The sequence below is a fragment of the Dasypus novemcinctus genome, chromosome 8 (assembly GCF_030445035.2).
Source record: "Dasypus novemcinctus isolate mDasNov1 chromosome 8, mDasNov1.1.hap2, whole genome shotgun sequence".
Taxonomy (NCBI): domain Eukaryota; kingdom Metazoa; phylum Chordata; class Mammalia; order Cingulata; family Dasypodidae; genus Dasypus; species Dasypus novemcinctus.
In genome coordinates this window covers 43529164-43541950 of record NC_080680.1, presented here as the reverse complement: position 1 = coordinate 43541950, position 12787 = coordinate 43529164, and the positions used below count along the sequence as shown (strand labels likewise).

General features: G+C 42.3%; 1 protein-coding gene across 8 annotated transcripts in view; it reads right to left on the bottom strand.

Annotated features, from left to right (window-relative positions):
* The window catches only part of SMARCA2 (SWI/SNF related BAF chromatin remodeling complex subunit ATPase 2), a 195160-nt gene that overhangs the window by 155783 nt on the left and 26590 nt on the right, over positions 1 to 12787 (bottom strand). For all 8 annotated transcript variants that reach the window (XM_058301759.2, XM_058301765.2, XM_023588455.3 and 5 more), the window contains exon 5: positions 9037 to 9295. In XM_058301759.2, coding sequence (XP_058157742.1) covers positions 9037 to 9295 — 259 coding nt within the window. The remainder of the gene's footprint in view (positions 1 to 9036; positions 9296 to 12787) is intronic.

Here is a 12787-nt window from a genome sequence, read left to right as displayed (position 1 = left end):
TTGTTGGCTATAATTCAATAAGCTTATTCAAAGGTGGAAGTGGTCTTGAGACTAAATAATCAGTTTATGTGGTTATGGATGATTATGGGAAGTTTGTAAAAGTATTTTTCCAAACTGAAAAATTACAGTGTAAATGACTGATTCTGGGAAATCACTATTAAGCAAAAATCTAGAAGTTGATGTTGATAAAAAAATCTATCCTTAATCTCTTAATAATCTATGCTTACTAAAATCTGTTTACCAAATAGCGTTCTGACACAAAAGTAAAACTTGACTTACTCTCTGCTAAAGTAACTTTTCTTAAATGGCTGGTCTGTGTTGAGTGGAAGGATATAAAAATCTTTTTTAGATAATCAATATAAGTGTGTGATATATACATATAGACAGACAGATAGGTAGGTAGGTAGGTAGGTAGATATAAAAAAAATCTGTACCTTATCAGAATGGCTTCATTATATCTTCAGTGGTTTAAAAATTAATTTTGTTAGTTGTCTTTTTCAAACTATTTTACTAACTTATTGGTCATTGTGATAAATAGAGCCCTGCCTAAATATAATGTTCAAGCCTGACAACCTTTAATATTCTAATAAAATTCTTAAGGATATCTTCAATTGCACACTGTTAGAAATAATTTGTTTTTTCACCTTGTAAAAAGTGAGGTGCTGAAATACATATACTTAATATATGTAAAAATCCATATTACATTTACCACTCTGAAGTTTTAAGGAATCACCAACATTGTTAAAAGTAATATATTTATAAGATAGGGATATTAATGTTCTGATAATTGTGTAATATATTAAGGTGGTGGTAGCAAGAAGATAAACTTGATTCCACTGGAAATCTTAAGTTTTCTTAAATTTACTAGAAAAATAGTTTTCTTCCAGTACTGTTGAAGCGGTAGACAGTATCCTTCTCAAAGAAGAAAACATAAAGAAAAAATTAAATATGTAATCTATTATAGATATGGGGAGTGGGAGTGTATTAAAAAAAATCTTAGACTTTTTTTTAAAGATTTATTTTATTTATTTGTCCTTCCCCCCTCTCCCCCCACCGCTGCTTTCTGTCTTTTCTCTGTCCATTCATTGTGCATTCTTCTGTGTCTGCTTGTCTCCCCTGTTGCATCATCTTGCTGCGCTAGCTCTCCGCAGGTGTGGACCATCTGTCAGCTCTCCATGGGCACTGGCTGTCAACTCTCTGTGGGGGCGGGCCAGCTTGCCTTCACAAGGAGGCCTGGGATGCGAACCCAGGGCCTCTCAGTTGGTAGACGGGAGCCCAATCAATTGAGCTACATCCACTTCCCTCTTAAAGACTTTTAAAGGTATCACTGTCTACTCTATCCTAATACTGATCAGCATGATAATATTGTTGGTTATAGTTTCATTTATTCTTAGAAAAATGTGATGTCATACAAACAGCCAAAATCTCTTATCAGGTACACTGTTTTGCTCTGATGCTTCTTTAAAGAGCATGCAGTCACCCCCATTGTAAAGAAAAAGGGACTTTAAAGGAAAAGCAAGAGGGAAGTGGGCTTGGCCCAGTGGTTAGGGCATCTGCCTACCACATGGGAGGTCCAAGGTTCAAACCATGGGCCTCCTTGACCCGTGTGCAGTTGGCCCATGTGCAGTGCTGATGCATGCAGGGAGTGCCCTGCCACACAGGGGTGCCCCAGCGTAGGGGAGACCTACGCGCAAGGAGTGCGCCCCGTAAGGAGAGCCGCCCAGCATGAAAGAAAGTGCAGCCTGCCCGAGAATGGCACCGCACACACAGAGAGCTGACACAACAAGATGATGCAAAAAAGAAAAACAGATTCCTGGTGCCGCTGATAAGGATAGAAGCGGTCACATAGGAACACAAAACGAATGGACACAGAGAGCAGACAACTGGGGGAGGCGGGGGAAGGGGAGAGAAAGAAATAAATAAATCTTTTAAAAATAAATAAATAAATAAAGGAAAAACAAGACAAAGGTTTACGTTTTGCCTGTTGATTAACATAATATTGGTAAAAGAGTAAAAGAAAAATGAAACTAAACTTCTACTTTAAGCTGTAATTAATAATCTCTAGAAATAGCTTTTTAAAAAAAGATTTATTTATTCATTTATCTTCCCCTTTCCCCTCCTCCCCCCGCCCTGCTGTTTTTGCTGTCTGTATCCATTCGCTGTGTGATCTTCTGTATCTATTTCTCTTTTTTCCTTCTCTTCTCATTTTTTCTTGTCTAGGATTCACCGGGATTCGATCCTGCGGACCTCTGATGTGGAGAGAGGTTCCCTGTTAGCAGCACCACCTCAGTTTCTGGATTCTGCTGTGCTTCACCTTGACTCTCCCCTTCGTCTCTCTTTTGTTGCATCATCATCTTGCTGCGTCACTCACTTGTGTGGGCACTGCTCACTGCGTGGGCACTCGGCTTCCTGGGCACTGGCTCACCACGCGGGCACTGCCTTGCCACATAGACACATTTTCTCTTCTTCTTTTTCACCAGGAGGACCCAGGGATCAAGGCCAGGTCCTCTCATATGGTAGGTAGAAGCCCTATCACTTGAGTCACATCCAGTTCCCTAAAAATAGCTTTATTTAAGGAAATTAAAGCCTAGATCGTAAGCTTTTGCAGCCATCACATTTATTCCTGAGCTCTGATCTCTAATTGTTATTTTTAAATCCTGAGATGGAAAGCTCCTAATAATCCCCAGAATTTAAGTACCAGCATGACACCTGGAACCCAGAGTTAAAGTGAGGCAGCTCTGAAAGTGAAGAAGCAGCAGCCTTATAGCTGCACAAAAAGAGTGGCCACAGAGGGGCTGGCACAGGGCGATAAAACAATTGGCATTAGGGCCTGCCCCTTAACTTGTGTGGTATTGTGAGCCCGGATCTTGCCCACTCTAAGAAATGCCCTAGGGCTTATGGGAGAAAGATCCATTGTATATTACTCAGGGGAGAAAACCTCCTCCTCCTGCTCAGGACTAAATATTGGTGCTTGCACACTCAGACTTCTTTTCCAGACTCACCAGGCTTCTAACTTCTTCCTTGACTGGGCTGCCACTGCAGCAACAACCCACGATCAATCTGACCGTTAGAAGGGCAGATGTGTGCCAGCATCCAGCATCTCCTGTCACCTCTGAAATATCCTTCCCTTCCCTTTAAGATAAAAGCCAGCCTTCCAGGAGGTTACTCCCAGAGCCCACAAACTCCTATAATTGCTTATCTTGTTTATATTCTAGCTGTGGCATTATATCACAGTACTATGGTTTATAAACCCCCACCCCACCCCCATCCCACCCCTTTCCATGCTCAGGGCCTTTTGCAGACGAGGTGGTGGAAAAACTGTAAGAGTTGTGCAACAGGGTGAATTGTAGCACAAATAACTGCATTTTCTTCCCCAATCCTTTCAGTGCTTTCCTCCCCGAACTTCTGCAGCAAGCACTGTTAAAACCCCCTTCCCTAGGGCTTCCTAATTACTCCCACCCCCACCCCCTTCCAACTGTTTACGAATGAAAAAGGAGGGAACGTCTGTGGTTATTAACCCAAACATGTGATCATTATCGCCCCACAGGCTATTGCAGCCAGACCCTAGATGCAGTAAATCAGGGCCTTCCCTCCACCTGGTGCAGTCACTGCCACTGCGACTTTGGCTCAGGCAGTCTCTGAAGTAGTCCTAGACTCAGCTCTCACAGGTTTTGTGCCTCATACTGTGGAGACTCTGCTAGACAGCCATCACACCCAGCATTTGTAGGCAAGACTCCTGGCACACCTAGAAGCCTTCCTGCCAAGCACCCCTAATATTTCAACTGAGTGTGTTAAGACTCAATCCTGACACTTTCCTTCCTGACTTAGCCACCAAAGATGACTCTTAGCCCCATAACTGGGTCACCCTTCTTGGTTCAGTTCTCAGTCCAAGGCCAGTCCTCAGTGAACCCCCTTTGAAAGAACCCATGTCTGCTTCACAAAGGGATCCTGCTTCCATAATAAAAAGGGCCATCTACTTGCAGGATATGGAATAACACCTTCTGAAATTGTCGAACATGTGTCCCCTCCCTGAAGCTTCCTCAGCTCAACAGGCAGAAATTGCAGCAGTTACACTGGCCTGCCACTTGGCAAAAGGTAAAGCAGTTACCATTTACATTGGCAGTCACTATGCCTTGGAGTAGCCCATGAGTTTGGCATGCTCTGGAAACACAGAGGTTTCCTTATATCCTCTGGTCAGCCCATCAAAAACCAGCTTTGGGTAAGTGAATTTCTCCAAAGTCTTCTGCTCCCCAAAGCAGTAGCAGTAGTGAAAACTGCAGGACATAGAAGAGCTGATTCAGAAGAAGCTCAAGGAATTGCATTAGTGGACACTGCAGCTCATCAAGGAGTACCTAGTGGAATCTGCCAAGCCAGCCTGCCTTCCCCCTCTGCACTGTCAACAGCCCCCACAAAGGCTGTCCTTAAATGACAATATACAAGCCCAGCAAACTACGTTGCCCCAGATCTCAAAAATCTGGGGGGCCAAGGGGGGCATAAAGATCCCCATACTGGACTTTGTGTCAACCCCAGTAGCCTACTGATCCTTCCAGATGTCCTCACTCGCCCACTGATGACTCACCTTCATACCCAAACCCATTGGGTTCCTAGTAAGTTTGGAGTTCTTGTGAGGAAGTATTGGTGGAGAAATTTTAAATCTGTAGCTCAAGAAGCAGCTGCAAGCTGCAGCCTCTGCCCTCAATACAACCCTGCTCGACCCTTTTGGCCTGTTCCAGGGAAGTTCATCCCACTTCAAGGGCCTTTTGAATCTGGCAGATCAAGTTCATCCAATTCCCTTCCTTCTGGGATATAAGTATTACCTTGTTATGGTCTTTTTGTTCTCTCAGTGGGTAAAAGTTTTTCCTGTAAGACAAGCAACTGAGACATCTGTATCCAAAATTCTGTTAGAAAAGATAATCCCCTGGTAGGGAGTTCCTTGAGAAAGCCATAGTGGTACCCACTATACAGGGCAACCCCTCTCTAAACCTGTCAACTTCACCCATCCTGCAGCACCTCCACTGTGCCCATCACCCCCAGTCACCACGGCTAGTTGAACACACCAATCGTTTGACCAAGACACAGCTAGGAAAACTTAACTGAACAATTTTCCCTCCTCTGGGTTAGTTCTCCCCTTAATCCTCATGAATTTACGGCAATGCCCTTTTGGCACCCACCAACTTTCCTCCTTGAGATAGTTCCTGGCAGACCCATGCCCTTATTTCCCTGCAGAACTCCTGTCTTCTCCCCCGTCTGTGCAACCAGGACGTAGGGTATATTGGAAACGGCATCTCCAGAAACATGGATTTGAGCCCCGGTGGAAAGGACTCTTTCAAGTCCTCCTTACCACTCCCACTGCCACAATGCTTTGAGGAATCAAATACTGAATTCATCAATTGCCCCCAAAACCAGTCCTGTCACTGGAGTGGACCACTGAAAGCACCAGAGACCTGACCCTGTGGCTCCGCTGGGTCTAGAAGCAGCAACAGACGTGGGCTGAGTACCCTTAAAATTTCTTTAGTCTCTTTTATTAACTAATGAATAGTTCTCCCCCAAGAGCAAGAGCCCCCGAGGGACCCTTATTAACTCTCTTATCTTCTGTTTGCTGCAGTTAACTCCACTGCCTTTATCTAGACTGTAGCAAACATTATCTTCCCTAGCCCCATTGTCTAACCAAAATGACCCTTACACTGTTCTTTTGCTTATTTCCTCATGGACCACTGTCTTTTCTGTCTCCCTTCGGGTTTCGCCTTCCAATGCAATCCCATTCTAGGGCCTGTAGCATTTCCTTGCCTGCTACTGACCCAGAGCCTGGTGGACAATGCACAATAGGCTCAGGAATATACCCCAACTTCCACCCTTATGGCTTTACCCCTCCCATGCAAAATTAAGGGCTATTGGTTTAATTCTTGCTGGAATAGGGTTCAGACATGTACTTTTAGCCCCCTGGATAGGTTTTGGGTACCAAGAACACGCCATCCACAACCTCACTGCCACCCGTGAAGCCGTAGCTCAGAAACAGGACAACCCCTGCAAGGACTAACTACCTCTTTCAATTCCCTCGCAGCCCTAACTATGGACAATCATTTAGCTTTAGATCACCTACTGGCGGAAGAAGGAGGCATCTGTGCTGTTGCCAGCACATCCTGTTGTACTTGGATGAACACCACTGGACAAGTCGAGACCAACATCCGGGAAACCTTCAAGAAAGTCAAATGGCTTCACAGCATATACCAGCAACCAAAGGACATACAGGAATCATTTAAGGGTGTTCTGCCTGACACCTCTGGGTTGTATTCCCTGGTCTCGCCATTGATCGTGCTAAGCATCATCCTTCTCCTCGGACCTGTTTTCATCTGCATCACCACCAAACCTGGATGCACGATGCCTCAAAGCCACTGGACTCTTTCCGCGGTCCCCTGGAGCTTGAGAGTCTCAGTCTGTAGAGCCCCAAACCAGTCATACTTGGTTTTCAGGGAGTCAAAGGACTCCCTTGACCAAAAAGAGGAATGTGAGATTGGAATGGTAAATTAATTTACCAACCATCTTGATTTACTTGAACTTCCATTTTATTTAAGGAATTGTAAAGAAGAAACAGAGGTCAACTGAAGGAAGCTAATGTACCAATAACCCTTTGCGGTGCTGATTAAAGGGAAAAAAAAAAAAAAAAAAAACCCTGCCCAGCCTAACACCAGTGAAGTTTGCTGGTCTTCACCAAAGGACCATAATCTACATCAATATCCTGGTTGCTACATCCTGCCCGAATCCCACACCGCCCCCATCCTATAGTTCACATAGCTCACGTACTCATCTTCCTCAGCTCTCCCCATCTTTCTTTCCCCCCACCTTCCCTTTATTTCAAGGAACCATCTAAGCTGCTCAATCTTTTGAGCAGAAACCTCTTTTGGTGCTGCTCCTGCATTAATGTGTCTTTAGCTCAATAAACTTGCTCTGCATCTCTTTTTAAAGTCTGTTTGTTTTCTTTTCAGCATAACACTGTCTTTCAACACTTTTGATATATTTTTTTATTTAACAGCAATATAAAGAAAGCACTGTTTTTCTGCTTCAGGAGAGTATACAGTTCTATTATACAACACACAGCAATTATTCACCCAACAGAATCTGCCTATCAACATTGAAATAGTAATTGACAATAAGTATCCAGTTTTAAAGGTGCTAGGTACTGAATCATGTTCCCCACAAAAAGCGTGTTCAGGTCCCAGTCCCTGTGTCCTGTGGGGGTGAAGCCATATGTAAATAGGACCTTTGAAGATGTTATTAGTTAAGGTGTCCAAACTGAATGAGGGTGGGCCTTATTCCAGTATGGCTGAAGTCCTTATAAAAAAAGGAAATTGGACACTGAAAGAGAAGCCAGAGAGCAGCCAGAAACTGGAAATCAATAAAATCTGGAAGAGAAAGGACAAGACACCACTATGTGCATTGTCATGTGACAGAAAAGCCACGGAACTCCAAAGATTGCTTGGCTAGCCAGAAAATACTGACCTTGGGAAGAAGTAAGCCTTCTAGCCTCTGAAACCCCGCCAATAAATTCCTGTTGTTAAGCCAACCCATTGTGTGGTATTTGTTTTAGCAGCTGGGAAACTAAAACACTAGGGCTATCTGAAAGGCTACAAACAGCAGCGTAAAAGCCCTTAAATGATGATTAGTGATAGTGATGAGATTAACGTTATCTTCTTCATCCAGAAAACTACACACCTCTAATAGCAACTAACTGTGATTTCTTTCAGAGTAACCCTCAAATCTGGTAACTAAATATTTTAATCTTGTACAAGTCATGTGCTTCTCAATAAAGATTGAGGTAATGCTTTACGAGGGGGCCCAGACATTGTTTAACTAACATTCTCTATAATTTTTAAACTCTGATTTTCTTTTTAAATTCAATAATGCTTGGGAAACGATAATAAATACTAGTATTATACTATAAGTGAGGTATCATATCCATTTCATCTTCACAACAACCCTATAAAAATTACTATACTAACTCTCTTTTAACACATAAGGAAACTGAGTTACAGAAAGGAGCTGTATCTTGATCAAGGTAGTACAGATAATAAGGAGCAAAGACATGCTTTCCAGAGGAATCCAGGCACTGCATTCTCAGCTTTGTTTTATCTTGACTCAATACTTAGTGTACTCTTTTTTTGTTCAACATGAACCATTTGGATCAGGGGTCTGCAAATGACTGCCTGGGAGTCAAGTCCTACACGCAGGATATTTTTATAAATAAAATTTTATTAGAAAACAGCCAGTCCGTTACTGTCTATGGCTTCTTTCACAATGCAAGGGTAGAGTCCAAACCACATGGCCCACAAAGCCTTTTTATATGTGTTATCTGGCCCTTTACAGAGAAAGTTCACTGACCCCTGATTTAGATAACTGTGCCAAATCAGGAGAAAATTAAGTTTTCTCAGTACGAACTTAGAAGCTTATACAAAGACACATAAAACTGGACCAGGCCATAGACAGAAAACGCATAAATTAAAACCAAGAATCGATACCAAGTTACTGAAGTACTACTCTTTAGACTCCTAAGATGCGTCAGGAACCTGAAGGCCAACACAATACTTGCAGTGTCCAGTCCTCTTAGTCGTTTCTCAAGCACACAAACCCACAAAGGAGAAAAGTGCATTGCCCAGTCCAGGCGGGAGATGCCACTTTCTCAGAACCACGTCATCTCCAGGCTGGGCTTTTGGTTTTCATATCCCCGGGACCTAAACACAATGCCTGGCACATCAGAGGGGCAGATCAAAGTTTCTGACTGAATTTGGCTGAAAAGCACAGTCCTTTCCATCCAGAGCCTCCACAGGGCCCCACCAATGGCAAATCTCTCTGACTTTACTGGGAAAGTCATTCTTAGTAGCATGAGTTTCATCCTTCTCAACTTCCTTTGGGCCTTTGCCTTGTTCAACAACAACAACAAAAAAAAAAAAAACGACCACACGCTGGGAGACCCCACAGCCACCTAGGTTCTAGGGTTCCTGCTGTAACGCAGCGGAGCCGCCCCTTGGCAGAGCCTTTTACCTGTATTCCCGCTCCTGGAGGATCTCCACGGGGTCCAGTCCTTGCGGTTTCTGAATGGGGCTGATCCGGCTCTGCTTCTGCTGCAGCTGAAGGATGGGCGAGGGCTGCCCCGGCGCCGGCTGCGGCACGGAGGGCCCGGGCACGGCGGCCGCGGGCGGCTGCGCTGCTGCTGCGGGGGGCGCGGGCGAGGGCCGGCCGCTGGGCGGGGGCGCCGGCAGCTTCTGCGGGGTGCTCGGGCCGCTCAGCTCGGGCCCTGGGCCTGCGGGACAAGAGCGACATGGGCAGCCCGGGCTGGGCGACGCCTGCGGGGCACACCCGGCCTGCCTGCTGCTCCCAGGGCCAAGAGATGGGGACAACTAGCTGTCTTAAACACCTAAGTGGGAGAGAGGAGGGGAGGAAAGGAGGGAAGGAGGAAGAAAAGAAAAAAGAAGGGCGAGGAGAAAGAAAAGGAAAAAAGTAAAAGAGGAGAGGGAAGTAAAGAAAGGGGGGATGGGAGAAAAAGGAAAAGAAAAGAATCTGGCATCTTTCCCCACAGGGAAATGGCACTCACAAATGAACACTGGAGAAAGTAGTCCAAAGAAACACTCTTGAGTAATAAATTAAGGAAAGGGCTGCCACCTTTTACTCTAGCTTTATAGAGGGTTTCTTAAAAAGAATTATAGGTATATTGCCAATTGCATCCCAGGCCCCATCAGGCAGGCTTATCTCCATCCCAGCGTGGAGCAGCCCTGCTTTTAGAACTACTGCTGTACAATTACGGGAAGGCACTTGTCCACTGATTTGCCCTACGATTTGAAAGAAAAGGAGCACCTATTTTCCCTAACAACCTAGAAAGCATCTTTCAGGTTAACGAGTGAATCTTGGAAACTTAAAAAATGTTTACTACATATTAGAAAATAGTCTAAAAGCACTCAGTGTAGGGAAAGAGTCTGCTCGTCCCACCTAATAAAAATTAGCAGTTAAGACTCGAGAGAGCATTTTTCTCATGTTATCAGAATAAAGTGATATATAATCATCAAGCTTATCAAAATGCACTTAATAAGTTAATTTAAAATAATTTTACACATTAAATTTCAAGAGTTTAAATTAATTTCTAAGTATGGACCAAAAACAAGAGGTGTTTCATATTTAGTAAAGGTGAATTTTTACTTACTTTAAAATTATAACTAAGGTTAGTGATGCTACCAGATGAGTTAATTTAGTAAATTAAAAAGAAAAGGAAAAAAAAGAATCTCAGTAAGCAGATGTTCAAACCACTAATAGGCATTCTTCCAAGTATCAAGTATTTTCCATATCCTTTCTAAGCAAAATTAAAGATATTAAGTGGTAGCAAAAATAAGTCTAAATACTTCAGAGCAATTTAATAATTAACCATACAAAGACATACATTATGAGAAATTGGACACATTTATTCAATTTCCAACAAGCATAATTTAGAGATGGGTTTAAATGACAATGCAAGGATAGCTATAAGCAAACATTTTGACAGGAGGAATGTGAAGAATCAGAACAAACTGCTTAGGAAACTATTGTGTGTGTGGTGTGGTATAAATGTTGGAACTAACTTCCTTCTGGAATTAGGTTACTGTCAAACCTTCCAAAATCTGTAGGGCCAGATAAAATTTCTTCTTAACTGTAGCCCTGGTTCAAGGGGTTGGTGATAAAATCTTGAGGGAAAATGTATTTCTTTTTATTTTTTATTGTAGGTATTACAAATGTTACATCATAACAAAGAGCTTCTTTTGAGCTAAGTGCTTTCTGATTTTTTTTCTTCTCAATGGGAGGTCTTTTACATAATGTATAGCTTTTCATAATATTTTATGTTTAGAGTCTCCTTCATCTATATATATGAGAAGCCCACTTTTAAAATTAAACCTCAGGGCTTGTTAAGCATAGGAGTAAGTTACAGAGGGAGGTTGCAGAATATTTTTTTCCCTAGAGGTCTTTAAGACAGGGAAATTTTTCATTTGGATTGATTTACATGTGATCCAGTCCAAAGAAAGGAGCTAGGGATTTCTACCATTTTTTTCAAATCTCTGAGATTCTAGATTTAAATATATTTGAAGATATTCTATAGGCAGAGTGAGTCATGAATTTAAGATATTTAGGTCCCGTAAACAGTACTACCTGAAAAAAAGAAAATGGGTCTCTCCAGTAAGATATCATAATAATTACTTTAAATACAGTTCTCAAAGTATTTTCCCTCCTTTCAAAGTTCAAACAGTTTATCAATAGGAACAGTGCAACAGATGTGTTCACATTTCCCTTATCCTGTGGCATCCCTTTAGCATTACCACCTGTAAGTATCAATGTAGATGTGTATGAAGACTCTTCGAGGTATATTCAAGTCACTATTTTTTAAAAGGCATTTAATCTAAAGAAAGTACCCATAGCATGTCTGTTACCCCTGGCTTATACTTTAGACATTTTTATTCTAAAATAATCTGATATGAACATGGCTAGCCTTCTTCATTCTCTAAATATAAGGACATTCTTATCTGGTTGATTCACCCTTAAAATTGAGAAGTAGTGAGAAACCCAAACATGGACTTATGTATTCTAATCCCCAATATAAAAATACTAGAACATTCTCTGAACGAATGAATAAAATGGGTTCATTTAAAACACTGTATCCTTCTACAAGATAAGATAAATTTCAATTCAGCTCCATCACCTACGAGTTGGATTTGTTGGAACAAATTGCTTAGTCCCTCTGTGACTCAGTTTTCCTCATCTGTAGAATGGGGATAATAACAATACCCATCTCATAGGGTGATGAGAAAGATTCAAGGAGACACTGTCTTTGCGCTGAACCCTCAGCTCTTGTCCTTTTCATTTCAAGGACCCAGGGGCAAAGCAGCCTAATTTAATTACTCAGCTTTACAGAAAAACTCTACGGAAAAAGTCTTTCTCCATTTTTTTAGTAAAGTTGGTACCATATTAACAGGCAACTTTGGGGGTACTTTTTTCTATAGAAAACTGCAAAATATTTCTACAGTTAAAAAAAGCTCCTCAACACAAATGCTCAGATAACTCTGCTTGTCATGTGCTTCCTGCTAATCTGCTGTTAGAGTCGCTTATAAGCAAACTCCATTTCCTAACTAAACAACACAAGTTCATTTATTGCGTGGGTCTATTTTCTCCTCCCTCCCACAGATTGTGTAAAAACCTCTATTTACAGAGGCTAGGGAACTAAACACAGCTTGCTGCAATTAGACATACCCAGAATGTAACTACCTATTCATTAGGCTTTATGCCTGTCCCTCAGGCAGCTTATAGAATTCATTTGCCTGCCTGTTCCTCGTTGTTGTTCTCTATCAACAGCAATCATCTCCTCTACACTAGACACTGGCAGTCTGCTAAATGAGAAGACTTTTTCCTGATATCTGTTTTAGTTTGTCTCCTACTCCCTCTCAAATGTCAACAATTTTGGCTTAATTGTCAGAGGCACAAAATGCCTTCTGCCTTATCTTCAGTCCTCACCTAAGGGGTCAAGGTGGATATAAGGTTCGGCCTGAGGTGAGCCCCAGCCCAGCTAAGGCGGCTCTTAATGGATACATCCCTATGCCTGATTTTAAGAAATAAGGAAAAGAACATTAACATATTTAACATATTTAAATTTTACTACATTTCTGTGCATTCAGAGTTGCTACTTTGCAGGGGGCACACAAGGATATCTACACAAATAACAGGATTATTCATTAAATAAGGACTTAAGTGTTTTCCACAGGTTGCAAAAATAAATGTAATG